At 40.8% G+C, this 18,058-nt stretch overlaps 1 protein-coding gene across 2 annotated transcripts in view; it reads right to left on the reverse strand.

Annotated features, from left to right (window-relative positions):
* The window catches only part of igsf9 (immunoglobulin superfamily member 9), an 85,402-nt gene that overhangs the window by 59,014 nt on the left and 8,330 nt on the right, over nucleotides 1–18,058 (reverse strand). For both annotated transcript variants that reach the window (XM_020707826.2, XM_011482007.3), the window contains exons 2-3: nucleotides 8,959–9,053; nucleotides 8,644–8,844 (exon numbers count right to left, since the gene is read on the reverse strand). In XM_020707826.2, the coding sequence (XP_020563485.1) occupies nucleotides 8,644–8,844; nucleotides 8,959–9,019 (262 nt within the window). In that variant the 5' untranslated portion in view covers nucleotides 9,020–9,053. The remainder of the gene's footprint in view (nucleotides 1–8,643; nucleotides 8,845–8,958; nucleotides 9,054–18,058) is intronic.

Genomic DNA, 18,058 nt, shown 5'->3' on the forward strand with positions numbered 1-18,058 from the left:
ACAATTTACAATATTAGCCAATAAAGTGCGAGTGCACTTTAGGCAATATCTCAAGGCACCGGGGGGGTTCGTTTGAGCACTGTTCATGGGGGGAGATGGGTGGTGGGTAGGCGGAGAGGGGAGAGGGTGTTTAGCATCCTGTTGGCCTGGTGTGTAAAGCTGTTTCTGAGTCTGGTGGTGCGGGAGCGGACGCTCCTGTACCTCCTCCTCGAGGGCAGAAGGCTGAACAGGTCGTGTGCAGGGTGGTGTGCATCCTTGATTATTGTTAGTGCTTTGCGGGTGAGGGGGGTGATGTATAAGTCCTGCAGGGAGGGGACTGGTGTTCCAATGATTCTCCTGGCTGTGTTGACTATGCGCTCTGCAGGGCTCTCCTGTTGCTGTGTGTGCAGCTACCACCCCACACAGTGATGCAGCTGGAGAGGATGCTCTCAGTGGTTCCTCTGTAGAATGTGGTCATGATGGCTTGTGAAGCACCTGATCCTTTTAATTTCCGCAAGAAGTAGAGACGTTGCTGACCTTTCTATGCCAATGATGTGGTGTTGGCGGTCCAGGAGAAGTCCTCATTGATGTGTACCCCCAGGAATTTTGTGCTGATCACTCTCTCCACAGCAATACCTTCAATGATCAGTGGCAGGTGTTGAGTGTGGCCCCTCTGGAAGAGACAACAATCTCCTTTGTCTTGCTGACATTTAGCAGGAGGTTATTATCTCTGCACCATTTTGTCAGCAGATGTACCTCTTTCCTGTAGTTGGTCTGATCGTCCTTGGTGATGAGACCCACCTGAGTTGTGTCGTTTGCAAATTTCGCAAGGTGGTTGGTGCTGTGGGTTGTTGTGCAGTCATGTGTCAGCAGGGTGAAGAGTAGCGGACTAAGCACACTGACTTGGGGTGCCCCGGTGTTGAGAATGATTGTATTTGAGGTGTTGTTGCTGGCACGTACTGTTTGTGGTCTTCGGCTGAGGAAGTCCAGCAGCCAGTTGCAGATGGGGGTGTAAACACCCAGCTTGTCCAGTTAGCAAAAGAGTTGCTGTGGTATTATTGTGTTAAATGCAGAGCTGAAGAGCAGAACAGATGGCGTCCTCTGTCGATCGTTTGTGTCGGTATGGAAACTGAAAGGGGTCAGGATGGGGGGAAGGGTGGATTTTATCTGACATGACTGGCCTTTCAAGCACTTCATGATGATGGGCTAAGTGCTATGGGGTCATTGTCATTGAAGCAGGATGGTGATGGTTTCTTTGGCACAGGTATGGTGGTGGTAGCCCTTGAAGCATGATGTGACGATCTCTTGCTCCAAGTAGATGTTAAAGATGTCTGTAAAGACATCCTTTGGCTCTTCTCCGCAGTCCTTCACCACACGGCCTGGGATATCGTCTGGACCCGCAGCTTTCCGTGGGTTGATGGTGGAGAGTGTCCTCTTCACACTGGCAGTTGTCAGGTGCAAAGTTTGGTCGTGGGGGGAGGGGGGCGTTTTCTGTGGGTGTGTGCTATTTAGTCCTTCAAAGCGTGAAAAGAAGCTGTTCAGGTTGTTGAGAAGGGGGGTGTTGTTCTCACAGCTCTGTGGTGCAGGCTTGTAGTCTGTGATGGCCTGGATGCCCTGCCACAGGCTCCGTGCATCTCTGCTGTCGTTGAAGTGAGAAGATACCTTGTGCATGTAATCCATTTTTGCTTTCCTGATGCCCCGGGAAAGGTTGGCTCTTGCTGTTATAGGCCAGCTTCATCCCCTGCTCTGAAGGCATTGTCTTTGGCCCTCAACAGCCCCTTGACTTCCCCTGTCAGCCATAGCTTCTGGTTGGCTCGAATGATGATGTTTTTTGTGTGTCACATCATCAGTGCACTTTATGATGTAGGAGTTTACTGTGTTTGTGTACTCCTCGATGTCTGTGAGGTTGTTGTAGGTGGCAGTTTGTTTGAACATGTCCCAGTCTGTTGTTTCAAAGCAGTCCTGAAGGGCAGAGGATGCTCCCTCTGGCCACACTCTTACTTTCTTCAAGACTGGTTTTGCTAGTTTCCCCCTTTGTCTGTATGCAGGTTAGCATAACACTGATGTGGTCTGATGCTCCGATGTGGGGGAGGGGGGTTGCTGTGTAGGCTGTTTTGTGAGGAGTGTAAACAGGTCCAGTATGTTATTTCCTCTAGTTGGAAAGTGCACATGCTGACGAAATTTTGGTAGGACTGTTTTGAGATCAGCGTGGTTGAAGTCTCCGGCGAAAATGATGAAGCCATCTGGATCTGCTGTCTGTTGTTTGCAAATGGCCTGGTATAGTTCATTTAGCGCCGCTTTCCTGTCACCGTTGTTTATTGTTGGGGGGATGTTTACTGCCACTAATAAAATCGCAGTAAACTCCCTCGGCAGGTAGAAAGGACGACACTTCAGGATCATGAACTCCGCCCGCGGTGAACAGTGTTTGCTTACCAGCTTAGCATCCCGGCACCACGCGTCACGGATGTAAACACAAACCCCGCCGCGGCGAGTTTTTCCTCCGTCTACGAGGTCTCTGTCCGCCGATAGCATGTTAGCTGTTCCAGTTGTTTGGAAGAATCGGGAATGTTGTTGTTTAGCCATGTTTCCGTGAAGATGACCTCACGTTAGCTAGAAGTATACAGTAGATGGAATGGCTGGGCGAGTTGGGTTAGCTGCCAGTCGGGCTTGGATACCTCCAACAAATTCCCCTCTTCCTTGTCCTCGCGCACTGTTTTCGGTGTGACCTTCTTGGGGTGGGTGTGGTTGGCGAGTTCTGTGTAGTGATTTCTGGCTGGTGTAGTAATCCCAGCTCTTCCAGCATCTCTGGCTTAGTGTCCAAAACGCTGCATATTTTGCTATTTCTAATTTCCAACAGTCTCTGTCGACTGTACATATGTTCTACTGTAGGCTGGCGGGGAAAAAGCATCACAGACAAAATAGAAATAATAAACAAAAAGCAAAAAAACAAACACAGACACGCGCAATGAGAGAGCAAGGGGCCGCTGCGACTGCTCGCCCCTCCTCCTAGTAGCATTGGAGGAGTCAAATCATATTTTCTGGCTGTTTTATGCCTTTCCATTTGCATAAGACAATTTTCTTGACAGTTTATATTTTTAACTTTATAAAGTTTTTTTCAAACTCTGCTGGATGGGAAAAAGCAAACTAATATTTTTTATGTCCCCACTTGCAGAAAAACCTGTTTGCTTGTTTTCTTGCTTTTGCTTAAAATGGCATATAAAAAAATATAAAAAATACAAAAGAATCTGTGAATAACCTTGACAGTCATTGCCAAGAACTGCTAAAATCCTTGTGCTGCTACTGATGAGTTACTTGAGGTTTTCTAATTAAAATTTAAGCTCTAATTTCCCTGTTGCTCCAAAATATCTTAACATGCGCCTCAGTGATCCAAAGAACATGTTTCTTTCAGAACATAGAGCGTAATCACACTGATCAATAAGATTTCATTGACAGAAAGCAAATGTTTTTGATTGGACTTCTTAATGTCAACAGCAAAAACATCTTTTTTTAAGTCCCACTCCAAACATCTTTTGATCTATTGTTAAAATGTTACCAGTGGTATTTTAATTATGACGTTTTGATCCAAAATCAAAAACCTGTGTCGGTTTCTAAGACATAGTTTCTGCAGTGCGGCAGCAAAAAAATTGCCTCTGAGTTGTGGGCGAGTCTCTGAGAGCTCTCCATTGATGTGCTCTCCTCCGAGCTTACAGCCACTCACACCCCCAACCTGACACCAACGGTGCAACAAAGATGGCGACCAGTATTCGAGCTAAGCATCCGTACAGTTTTGAGCCAGATGCCAGCTCGGACAAAGAAAACAATCTTCATTAATCTATTCGTCTACAAGTGGATGCAGCAGAATGGAGCGGAGAAGTGACCTTGTGGCCCGCCCACTGTAGTTTCTGGACGACAAATCAGCTCATTTAAACACACTTTTTTGTCTGCTACTGATTCACAGGGATTTACAATAAAGAAATAGTCAAAAATGCTATTTTAATCTTAATTGGCGTTTTATACACTGACCAAAAATAAAAACGCTACACTTTTGTTATTACTCCCATTTTTATGGTATGAACTCAAAGATGTGAAACATTTTCCACATACACAAAATAAATAGTTCTCTGAAATATTGTTCACAAATCTGTCTAAATCTATGATAGTGAGCACTTCTCCTTTGACAAGACAATCCATCCCACTTCACAGGTGTGCCATATCAAGATGCTGATTAGACAGCATGATTATTGCACAGGTGTGCCTTAGACTGGCCACAAGAAAAGGCCACTCTGAAATCTTCAGTTTTGTTTTATTGAGGGGGTCAGGGGACTCAGATAACCAGTCAGTATCTGGTGTGACCACCATTTGCCTCATGAAGTGCGACACATCTCCTTCGCATAGAGTTGATCAGGTTGTGTATTGTGGCCTGTGGAATGTTGGTCCACTCTTCTTCAATGGCTGTGCGAAGTTGCTGGATATTGGCAGGAACTGGAACACGCTGTCGTATATGCCGATCCAGAGCATCCCAAACATGCTCAATGGGTGACATGTCTGGTGAGTATGCTGGCCATTAAAGAACTGGGATGTTTTCAGCTTCCAAGAATTGTGTACAGATCCTTGCAACATGGGGCCGTGCATTATCATGCTGCAACATGAGGTGATGTTGTTGGATGTACGGCACAACAACGGGCCCCAGGGTCTCGTCACGGTATCTCTGTCCAATCAAAATGCCATCAATGAAATACACCTGTGTTCTTCGCCCATAACATATGCCTGCCCATACCATAACCCCACCACCACCATGGGCTACTTGATCCACAACATCAACATCAGAAAACCGCTCACCCACATGACGCCACACACGCTGTCTGCCATCTGCCCTGAACAGTGTAAACCGGGATTCATCTGTGAAGAGAACAGCTCTCCAACATGCCAGACGCCAACACATGTGAGCATTTGCCCACTCAAGTCAGTTACGACAACGAACTGGAGTGAGGTCGAGACCTCGATGAGGACGACGAGCATGCAGATGAGCTTCCCTGAGACAGTTTCTGACAGTTTGTGCAGAAATTCTGTGGTTATGCAAACCGATTGTTTCAGCAGCTGTCCGAGTGGCTGGTTTCAGACGATCTTGGAGGTGGACATGCTGGATGTGGAGGTCTTGGGCTGGTGTGGTTACACGTGGTCTGCGGTTGTGAGGCCGGTTGGATGTAATGCCAAATTCTCGGAAACACCTTTGGAGGCGGCTTATGGTGGAGAAATGGACATTCAATTCCCTAGCAACAGCTCTGGTGGACATTCCTGCTATCAGCATGCCAATTGCACGCTCCCTCAAAACTTGCGACATCTGTGGCATTGTGCTGTGTGATACAACTGAAGATTTCAGAGTGGCCTTTTCTTGTGGCCAGTCTAAGACACCCCTCTGCAATAATCATGCTGTCTAATCAGCATCTTGATATGGCACACCTGTGAGGTGGGATGGATTGTCTTGTCAAAGGAGAAGTGCTCACTATCACAGATTTAGACAGATTTGTGAACAATATTTCAGAGAACTGGTTATTTTTTGTATGTGGAAAATGTTTCACATCTTTGAGTTCATACCATAAAAAATGGGAGCAATAACAAAAGTGTTGTGTTTATATTTTTGGTCAGTGTATGTCCTCCATCATGAGAAAAACGCTACAAGAACATGTTAAAAACACCAATAACACAATTTTTACCTTTTTTACCGGATGGGGTCTTTAAAGCTGCTACTAGCATATAGGCATGATTCCTGCTGCAAAATGTTTTGCACACTTGTGGTAGAAGAGAACAATAGAGCTAGAAACAGCAATTCAGTGAAAAAGAGAAACAGAGAAAGGACAAAGAGCAAAAGCAACATCTTATATTTGACAGATAACAAATCTAGAGATGTGTAGGAAAAGCTTCATGAATTTCATCAACTTTGTGCCAAATATATTTAAATATTCAAGGCTTCAGTCTAACTAAAAACAGTAGCAACCGATGACAAACTAAAACTGTTGTTTTTTTTCCAAGGGCATGACTAATGCACTTTAAATCCCATTGCAAACAAAATGGTCACTGCAGTCTGCTGATGATTTGGGTTTATCCGTCAAACAAAAATGTGTTCCTGCAGTTGAAAAACACTTGGAACCACCAATTGCTTAAATTGAAATAAACAATAGATCAAACTTTTGCATACACAGTGTTCCCTTATTATATTCTGGTTCATCTTTTGTGGTCTCGATGATTCACTGATTTTTTTTCAGTACAATTTTTCATGCTTTTATTTACAGCGCTCTGTGTTCTGCGTCCTGATTGGCTGTTGACCTTGACAATCAATCTGCTTTGCACCATGTCTTCAGAATGTGTTAAATCTACATAAATATTCATCCCAAGCAGATCTTTGTTTTCATTTTATGAAACTGGATTTATTTTTCTTTGAAGGTTTGGACTTTCAGAGTTTAAACAAGAGAGAATAATGTGAAAATGTTCATGTCCGTCATAAAAAAATGTAGAAAGTGTTTATTGAGGAGCTTTACAGCCTTAAATCATCTGTAATCCTACTTTGCAGATATCACCTGTCTCAGGTTATATTTAGAACATAACATCCGTTAAAAACGAGGGAACAATGTATTTATTCTGCTGCGTTCAGTGTTTTCTGTTGTTTTTTTGATAAAAGAATTAAAGAAAAAATCAATATCTATTGCCACAACAATTGTGACTTATAATTTAGGGATACAAAACATATAATGGCACCAAAATAAACGTTTTTAAGCAACATTTTTTTTTATTCTAACTGGTTTTAAACAGGCTTCAGTTAAAAATCTTCTAATGACTAATACAACAGTGAGATGGACGGGAAGGTTCACACCCTTGGTAATCGTGTAAGAAAAGATGATTCCTAATGCCCTGCATTCAAAATACTGGTGGTAAATGACCAAGTTAAGCACCAGTATGTCGCCTGCTAACTCTCACTTATAATAAAAACAAGCTAATCCCTGTCACTCTAAAGTGGTTTACCTACACAACCAGCTTCTTTCAAAAAAGCACTTTGGTCGAAGCTCCACATGTGGCTCCAGCAGCATTTCAAATAGGCTGGAAAATTCCAGATTAAAATCCTCTCTGACATCTCTCTGGGAAAAAAAAATGGTTCTCACAAGATGAAAATTTGAGCCACCCAGACATGTTTTTTTTTCACCTTTCTTCCATTGTTTGTGACTTTAAAGGGTAACTGAAGCCACATAAAGGTAGTTTTAGCCCATTGAGGATCTTTCCTTTCACTCCAGACCATCTTTGTTCTTTGTGCTGAGGGCAGAGAGTGCTCAATAGATGATGATGCAATGGGAGAGGTTCTGCTCATTTAAACTAGCGAGTTTGAAAAGAGAAAGAGGCGGGGCGCCGAAAAAAACCCTCTGAGACCCAGATACTGATTACATTTTCCCAGCAGACTTAACTGAAACTCTTGCTAACCGTCTTTTTGTAGTGTTTTTAAATTCAAACTTTACGTGATAGGGTTATGCTAAAATGCATCTATCATTATGTTAAAAAAACAGGCAAAAAGATTATTTCATTTAAAGACGCACTCTGATTATCTTTTCATCTGTTGTAAAAGCATTCCCAATAATCTTTCAATTATTATTACTATGCCATTTTTAGCAAAAAAAAACTGTTTCGTTTTCAAGGACATAGTTTCTACAGAGCGGCGGTAGTTCATTAGAACATTTATCTCTGAGCTCTGGGACTGTTGGTGTAAAGCAACAGCTCTCCTGCTATCTTACAGCCCCTCACACCCCAACCTAACAGGTGCAAAAAAAATGGCGAGCAACATTGGTTTTGATCCAGATTGGAGTGGAGTAGGGCGCTTGTGGGCTGCCGATTGTAGCACCAACGTCAGAAGTACAAGCTTTTTCCAACAGCCTTTTTTTGCCTGCTCCTTATTCACAACGATTTGGAAAAAGAAATACTCAGAAATGCTATTTTACTATCCTATATCATGCTATTCTTAAGCCTTTCAGAATAAACGTTATCCAAATATATCATTACATATTATCTTTGTCACACTAAAGAAACTTTTTTTTAATGGTTTTCCCCAGCTCCTTTTCATTCATCTTCTAAACCCGTAATTGTCCCTTTCGGGGTCTCAGGGCTGCCAGACCCTATCCCGGCCACTTGTGGGGGAAGGCAGGGACATCTTGGACAGGATGCCAGCCTTTCAACCCATTTTCCTATCCGGAAATAAGACGACTCGATCTCTGAAGCACCGGCTTTCGCTCCTTGTGGGTGCCGCCCATTTCATGACGTCATCCTAGAGCCGGCCTCGGCAGCCTGTCTGCGTTTCGCCCACGAAATTAAGCTACATTCGAACTTTAGCAAAGATGGATGTGTTTATTGTGCAAATTAAGGAAAAGCGTTCTGCTGATCAAATTTTAGATGACGTCTCTAAGAGTAATTATTATGTTATGCGCAACATCTTTTGAGTGTATGAAGGATGAAATACTGCCTCAAATTTTGCAGTGCACTGTCTATGAATCCAACCCACCTTTGAAATTGACAGAAGTAAAAAGTACTTATTTTTACCAAAATATGGTCCTTCAGGAAAAATACCACATATAAACAGTCAAAGGAATGGTAAGGATGCTTGTGTTTATTTTGATAACAGATACTCACCCTCATATTGTGGGTGGACACGCGGTGTGTGGGATCCAAATTTAATCAGGACAGGGATGTCAAGTCCCTGTCGTACCCATTCCAACACATGCATGGATGCAGAAGATGCAGCTGCTGGCTCTGACAGGGGAAAACTGCACTCCAGATCCACCCAGCCACCGACCCGTCCAAGGACCTCAGACGCCACACCATCATTGGTTACTGGTGAGATTTCCAACAGCAGAATGAGGAATCATTTGCAAAAGTATATACAGTACTATTGTCTAAACACCAGCATTTAGTGAATTGTCAAACTAAACAATGAACAATACTTACGCAAATGAAAAATAAATGCCACCACAGTAAAAGTGTGCCAACTGGATCTTGTTGACCCCATTTCTGTCACTCACACAACCAGCAGCATGTTGGGTCTGTTGGCAAAAGAGACACAATTGTCACATTCACATGACTCTCTTGGCTTCACATATCAAAACAGCCATCTGTGACAGATTTTTAAGATTGAAACACCACGTTGGTAAAGCTGCCTTTTCTGCATCCATTTCAAAGAAAGTAAAAAAAAAAATTGGTTTAAACTTTTTCCTCCAAAAAACTCCATTCCATCCGCCGCCATTACATAAATAGGCAGAGCCGCATGTGCAACCAGGTCATATAAATGCTTCTGTAGAAGTAAATGTCATAATTGTATAATAAATCTTTGGGGAGGGGGGGGGGGTCACTTGGGGGACATCATCTAAGTGCTTTATTTATAGTACATCAATGGAGACATTTGGCCAGAGCTGCCGGGATACTCAGCACTCAAGGACAGAGACCATCCGACCTGATGGGATCACTAAAGTGAGACATCAAACCGGAAAAATTAACATCAAAGTGAAGCAATAACTTCAGTCTGTTTGGAGGAGATTCTCCTACAACAATTCAATCTTAGTTGCAGAAGATGATTTGTCCGTTTCTGGATCAAAACTTTGCGTCATTTTTAAACTATCATAGATGAGGCCATCTCTTACTGTTATGAAAATGAAAAAGAGAATGCAACCACAAGGGGCCCAATCCAGAGCCTTCTTTGTGCTGGTTCCAAGAGAGGTAAATCAGGTAGGGCATCTGACATAAAACCAGTAGAAAAAAAATAATGTGAACTTTTAAACTAGATCAGTTGTGGCCCAGGTTATCAGCAGCCGTCAGCAGTGCTGTGGACCACTGGTGCTGTTGACCAACAGCACTGGTGGAGGGAAGCTGTAGTCTGCAATAAGCAAAGCAGATAATGGGATTCGATAGTGGAATGAAGAAGTTCAGAAGAAGAAAAAGTTAAAACATTAAAAGGACAGAAAACAGCAGAGAAAAGACCAGAGAGATGCAGCACAGGGGGAGGGTGTTGATGACTTCTGTGAGATGTTGGACACAAAGGAGGAAGAGTCAGGTGAGGCAGATATGGAAGGATATGCAGCAGGTTAGGATGATCAAGGACAGGAATGGAAATGTGTTGACAGGTTCCCCAAGTGTGGTGGAAAGATTGAAGAACTTTGAAGACCTGATAAATGAGGAAAATGTTAAAGGCACAGATGAGAGGAATGGTGAGGTTACAGGCAGCAGAGGTGAAGAAGGTAGAGGACTTTAACTTATTTGGGTCAACAGTCCCAACAGAACAACAGAGTGCGGGAAAAGGGTAGAGAGGTGTGTACAAGCAGGTTGGAATTGAGAGAAGGACCAGTGATGATGTTGGTGAAAAGATGCTGAGGTTGGAACTAGAGGGGAAGATGCCTTGAGGAAGACCAAAGAGGAGGTTCATGGATGTAGTCAAGGAGAAGATGAGAGTGGTTGGTGAGTGAGGAGGTTAATTAGGACAGAGATAGATGAGGTAAATTATTTGCTGTCACAAGGTAAAAACAGAATATTATTAAAATGAGTTATTATTTATTTATTGCAATATTGTGAGAAAAAAAGACTTGAACATCCATTCTTTTCTTTAAATTATACAAATGGAGTGCAATAGTCTTTTAGGCAGCAGTCCTGGTGGATTTCTCAAAGGCCTTTCAAAGTTTGTTTTTGAAAATTGGATGCCTTTTTTCTCAGTGTTAGTCCTGTTTCCAACCACTTTTAAAGAATGTTTTTTTTTTCTAGTTAACTCCCACACGGGAATCTCTAGCATCAGAAGAAGTATCTTACAAAGTGATAAACCACTTTGCTTCTGAATACAGCAAACACATTTTAATTATATCTTCATGCCCTTCACCACTTGCATCTGTCACAAAGACATATAACTATATTTTTTTGTCATGTTTGATCAAACATTGCCAGAAAAAAAACATGTTCTGACAGAGAGCATTTTCACAAAAACACAGTGATTATCTAGAAACAATATGCTGAAGCTGCCACTTGCGGACGTGGCGTCTCATTTGCTCTTTTTTTTAGGCAAATGGAGAAGTGGATAGTAAGTATAAGGCAGTGGGGCTTTAGGTGAATTTAAAGATAAAATAGTGCTCTGTCCCTTAACTCAGACGTTTACATGATTTCAAAGACACATAAAACCCCTCAAAGTGAAGCATAATGTTTACTTTTATTCCAAAAATCCATGAAATCAGAGTTCGATCTATGGGTGGATCAATTGTAAAATGTTAGCACCTGTTTCTTTAAAATAGTAAATATATCCTACAACCTAACTGTTTAAAAGCACTTAGTAATGTCAGTTGGAAAATTGTTATAAAAAATAAAGTTTGATTTGAATCAATTTGAAAAGTCTCATGAAACTTAAAGGCATTCACACTGGAAGGATAATCTTTGGCATCAACCTTTGGATTCTGAATTGTGAAAAATAAAGCCTAAAGTGGGAAAAACTGAAAGAAATGTTACTTTTTCGTTTTAATTTCCAACCACTCATAAACGTGTCACACATTTTTAACAACTGACTAAACTGAAACCAAACGGGACATGTCAAAGTAAGTTCAAGACACCAGTAAATGTTTTGACTGTCCTGCTAGTGGTTGGAATTATAATGAGCACTTGACATTTCAGCAATGATATGGTGACTGAAGCTGCAACTAATAAATCATTTCACCCTTTGTTTTGGATAAAATGTTATTTTGATAAATATCTTTCATAATAAAAAACTGTTACTGTCAATAAAAAAAACAATAAAACACAATTTTACTTTAGACATGTTGATACAAGTTTTAACTTTCTCTTCATGGAGCCAAAACAGTTGTTTGGACCTAAATGTGTCAAAAACCAAACCGCTGACCATGCTTTTCCATTGTGGATACGCCATTGCGCACAAGTTGTATGTTAATAATGAAATAATTAAACAAGTTAAATGATATGAATATCTCAATTGACCACAAACTCACATTTCAGTTTAACAATGAATATCTCTTTGGTAAATGACAACATCTTTTTTCTTTGTAAACTTCAATAACTCCAGATCCACCAATCCTTCCCGGTTACTTTTTATCAATGTGTCATTGAAGCCATCCTTCATTTAACATAGGCCTTTGGTTTAGTTCATTTACCCTTGGTAATTGCAACACTATTAACAGGATCATTTAAATCATCAGTAAAATTCTGGGACAGGAACATGAGTCAGTCATGACAATTTACAATGAAAGAGTTAAACGTAAGGCTTAGTGATCGCCACAGATACCATACACACTCTGGACAGCCATTGCACTTTGTTACCCTCAGAACATGAACGCAGATCCATAGGAAAAAAAGAGCTACTTAGTTTTGTACCAGCCTCAATTAATCTGTTAATTCTGCAGCAACGACGGCTTTTAGAAGTATTTTATTTACGTTGTTTCAGCGGGTCTGAGTACAAATTGTTGCTTACTTTGTTGATTTTACTGTCCCACCAGCAACGGAGAAAAATTATTTTGATTTGATTGATTGATTGATTAGTTCTGCAAGATTTCTTTGTACTTGATCCCTCTCCCATGGGTATCACTGATGTCTCAGTTACTCCCTGACAATCAACATGTTAATTTAACTATTCTAAGCATGTTAAATGTTTCCCTGGCCATGTAGTCTCTGACGCATGATTGGTTGAAGGACTTGTCTAAAGGAACATCATGGAGATCTCTCATTGTGAATATAAAACTACATTTTATGGTAAAGCATCATTAAACGTGTCCTTTGGCATGATACGACACACTGAAAGCTACCATGACCGTCATTCCCTACTTTTTGCTAACCTAGTTAGATAAAACACAGCAATGTTTTATGATTTACAGGGTTATCATAAATGTAAGAGACTCCTTTAATGCAATCTCTGTACATCAGTAGTGATTTCATCAAGAAATAAATTGTTAAAAGGCCAACTTTAATAGATTTGCAAACCTTTATAAAGTCCTTGACTGGCCTCTGCCCTTCCATGTAATGAGCACTGAACTTCTTTAAGCCCAAGCACTCATATAAAGCCCTGAGCTGTGTGCCTTTAGCACAAGTCCTTTATGGATTTATTTTTGTTTTATGGCTGGGCAAAGTCTGAACGGGTGGAAAACAATTACACAGGCTGTCAGCAGCTGCTGTGCTCGGTGCAACACATTCCCATGCTTCAACAAGCTGCACAGCATGCACAGATTTAGACGATGTTAAAGTCAAACAGAAAAAGAACTCAATCGGCAGCACGCCTGTTAACAACAGTCCACTGGAAAGTAAATGTTCTTTATCCGAGTGGTGCAGAAAGTTTGATGCAGAACTTCCACACCTGCTTCAGGTCTTCAGTGTTTGAAACTGAACAAGGTCAGTCCAGGATAATGTTCCACATTCTTCTGATTTTTACTTTAAGAAACAAATGCAAATCAAACTTAGTTTGTCTTTTCCATCCTCATTAGGCGCAGTCTGAACAGATGCTCAGCCTCTTTTTTTTTTAATCTCTGTTCTCTCTTCAGAACAATGGAGATGTCAAGGACTGCATAAACTTGAAACACATATAACATCATTACAAAACACTACAGTTGACATCCAAAGCAGCACATGAATAAAAATATGGATTATACCATTATTGCACTGACAACGTCAAACTTGTTTATGGGACTTGTGAAATGTGAGGCTATAAAGTGGACCAACACTGGTAAACAGAGAAACTTTGGTAAACACAGCTAGAAGAGAGACGAAGCATAAAAAAAAATCTCATTAAGCAGCTGGATATTTTCTGTCATTTACTCAAAACCAAAGACAAAGCAGTCAGCACAAGTGAGACTATAAACCGAAGCATCTCAGTTGGTCTCTAGACATTTCACAGACACATCCTCTCAGACTCCGACGTTGGGGATGTGCGTAAACATAGGCACAGTTACTGCACAGCACTCTGGGAAAAGTCAAAGCTGCAATAAAAGAGCCGGCACTTCTTTACAAAGGAAGCAACGCTGTCTCACACAGATTTATCCGCAGACAGAAATAGAAATTTCAGTGACAGGCGAGCTGTTGACATTCTCTTCTTCCCATTCTCATCTACACAATAAATGAAAAATGGGGGATTGGCTAATTAATCAGGACCAAGATGGGTAACATATTTATCAGTGGCTCTGACTTATTTTACCACCTCTGGTAAAATCCAGAGATAAAAGAGCTCCTAGATAAATGCTTGTTCAAACTCTATTTCCCTCTATCCACAGATCACATCGTTGGGATCAAATTAGGTCCTGTATGTGTTCCTTTCCATTTATTGATTAAAAGGCTACCTGTGCTGTACACTCTCAGGAGCATGAAACATTTGTTTACACGGTCCAGACTATTCCAAGGCAGTTTGTTTCCACCAGCAACACAAATTAGTTATTAATTTATGACCAGATCGCAAATAAAAACAGGGTAAAAGGTCAAGTAAACAACTTGGTGAGTGTACAAAGACAAACTTAATACAGTGTGGTTCTTGAACAACTTGAAAAAGTCAATAAATTTCATTCAAAGACCCACTCCAATCATCTTTTGATCTACTTTCAAAGCATTCCCAGTTGTCTTTTAATCATGATTATTTTTAAGCCCAAATTTAAAAAAAAACTGTCACTTTTCTAAGACATGGGTTGTGTCTGAATTCCTTCCCTAACCCCTAACTACTAAACAACTATGTAGTGCTCTGAATTTTAACAGCAATTTGGACACCATGCTCACTACTGTTTTTTTAAACAACATATATGACCTCAACGATTTCACAAAGTTAAAATCTAATTAATATGAGCGTTTTGCCTTTTGTTTATGAGTCCACTGACTTCTGAAGATAAAAATGTTGATAATTTATTTAAAAAATACATTTTTTTGGCAAAAAAATTTACAACGCAATGCTTCGTGGTTTATATTTGTCGATCTAGTGAGCATTGATGCACACTGGTTTTTCGCAGAGACTTCTGGGAAATTTCTAGGGCACTCAATTTAGGAATTATAGATTCGGACAGCACTACAAAATGGCAAACGCCCTATATAGCGTACTATATAGGGGTAAGGGTGGGAATTTGGACAAGTTATAGTTTCTGCAGAGCAGAAGTAGTTCATGAGAAATTCACCTCTCGAGTTGTGGGCGTTGGTTGGGAGCAACCTCTCACCTCTTCCCATCATCCATTAGTTTAAGCACTCTCCAACTAGCTTACAGGCCTTCAAAATCTCAACTTAACATTACAGGTGCAACAAAAATGCCAGTAATATTGGACCTCCTATCCAGACGTTCAGTTTTTAGTCATATACCAGCTCAGAGGAAGAGCTGGTATCAAACATATCTTTTGTGTGCCAAAGCTCATCAATAGAATGCCAAGAGTGTGCAAAACAGTAATCACAGCAAAAGGTGGCTACTATGAAGAACCTACAATATGACATATTTTCAGTTGTTTCAGATTTTTTTTAAGTATGTAATTCCACATGTGTTAATTTAACAGTTTTGATTCCTTCAGTGAGACTCTACAATTTTCATAGTCATGAAAATAAAGAAAACTCTTTGAATGAGAAGGTGTGTCCAAACTTTTGGTCTGTACAGTACATGGATATTGATTACTATAAAGGCATGGTATAGGCCCTTTAAAAATATCGGATTGGGTCTTTGACTCAAGTTGATGGATGGATAACCACTTTCTTTTCCTTCTAAGTAAAGCTTCTGTTACTTGAGTATTATTTTTGTAAACTTTACCCACCTCTTTCCCCAACATAAATTAATAAGATACATGTTTAAAACCAGAAGAAATTAATTAACTTGATTTCATGAGGAAACCAGGCCGCCTGCAAGCTCACTTCATAACGAGGGGGACGCAAAAATACCTCAAGAGCCCAGCAGGAACAGCTTCAATGAATAAACACTCAGACCAACACATTCAGACCTTTGAGGCCATTTTCCTTCATTATTGCTCAATTGCCATGGATCAAGCATAATTAAATTGGAAAAAAACACATAGCTTGGCAAGCTAAAAAGAAAAAAAGTGGTGCTATTAACATAATCTAGACTAGATATAAATGCAAAAGGTTAGTGCAATAAACAGTATTCTCTTAGCTAAGCTTAAAAAAGTTATTATATTTAGTTTAGCGTTCATCCTGCTGTTCAATACACCTCCCAGCAGGGATCCTAGTATCTTTATTGAAATCCCAACATGGTTAACACGCACACACACAATAGTGTTGCATTGCAGCTGGGTACTTCACAATAAAACATGGGCCTAGCGAAATGTCACCCACAAGAAACACAAAGTGAATCTATTTTTCTAAAATATATAGAACCTCCAAGAAAAACTCAAAAATGCAATCAGGTGAATGACACTGGAAAAACCCAATCGTGACGCCATGGTGACAAGAATGTAACCTTGTGCTGAAAAGCCGACTCGCTATACTTCTGTTCATCAGAGTAACTGGATTATTTATCTCGAAGGCAGCTTATGTCAGTACCTTCACGTTGCACAAGACATCATAAATCTCAGTTGTTACATGAATAGATGCAAATGTAATGATCTGGCGCTGATCAGAATGGTAGAATAATGTTCATCGTTTTATAAGCGTCTTCATGATAAAATGATGGATGGTGAATACTTATACAGCACTTTTCTACATTGCTTTAAGGCCCAATGCACTTTACAGCCAGAGTTCCATTTACCATATACACACTTAGGGCTGCACAATATTAATGATTAGTATTGCGATGACAATTTAACTTGCGATACATGAACAAATAGCAAAACAACTAAAAACATAATTTCCATTTGACTGCAAGAGTCAACATAACTTAAATTGCACTCCAAATGACCCTCGTCTACATGGGAAGCAAGCATCTAACACAAAAGGGCTCCATGATAGATGGTCAAATGCATAAAGGGGTTTATTTGATACGTTAAATACCTCAGGCTTCCCTGAGATTGTTTTAGCACCTTTAAACGTACTATTTATTGCAATTTTCACCGACTTTAGGGATATGCCTATTGCACAGCTTGATATTGATATTTATTGATATTTATTGTGCAGACCTACACACAGTCAATGATGGCAGCTCCGCTGCCATACAAGGGACCAATCCATAGCCAACAGGAGCAATGTGATGATCAGTGTCTTGCCCGACAACCCTTCATCAAATGGGCAGGGAAAGTGGAAACTGATTTTGTGATCTTCCAATCATCTAAAGTCCTGTTGCTCTGATGAACAGAGATCCTGTGATACCACGACATGGGAGAATGATAACTTTCACAAAGATATGGAAGGCAGAATGTTTTCTACCACTGGGGGCTAGAAAAAAAAATTGTCTCAGTTTTCAAGAATTTACCACACAATGAGAAGCTTTCACTTTATCTGGATTGTTTTCAAGCACTGCACCCTTAAACCAAAGACTAAAGAAGAGTCCAGTGTAAAAGTCACTAGTCACATTCCATTGACTATGAAATTGTGCAAGTTGGATTTGCAATAATAAATTGGCCTAATTGGAACAGGTCAATTAAAAAAAACTTGCATTTATCGAAAAGAAGCTTTAACACTACGAGATATGACGCTTCTTAGATATCGATTGCTATGCGCTTCTTGGTAGGAAATGGCTACCTGAATTGAAATGCTGAATTGTTGGACCCACAGCGTCGTCTGCGGCAGCCGTCCATCTCGAGAGACGATGGTGTAGCTCCTTGTTGAATCTACCTGCACCGCCGGGAATGGCTGTGCAGTCCGATTCAGGAATGGCAGTCCCTGCCACACTTAGTACAGGTGAAGGATGATGGCTCTTACAGCTGCTGCTACTGTTGCTTCCTCCTGGTTCTTTTCTTTACAGCATTCTCGTTCCGCTTGGCCTCTGCATCTGTTGTATTCACCTGACTGCGAGTCTCCAGATGGGGCGATCGTCTGCTTGACTTTCCCATGTGTTGGGGTCAATGGAGCACCGCCTCATGTCCTTCTTGCAGACATCTTTGAAGCGCAGTTTTGGACGCCCTCTTGTTCTATAGCCTTTAGCTAGCTCGCCGTAGAGGAGCTAGCTAAAATTTCA

Source organism: Oryzias latipes, chromosome 12 (assembly GCF_002234675.1).
Source record: "Oryzias latipes chromosome 12, ASM223467v1".
NCBI classification, from domain to species: Eukaryota; Metazoa; Chordata; class Actinopteri; order Beloniformes; family Adrianichthyidae; genus Oryzias; species Oryzias latipes.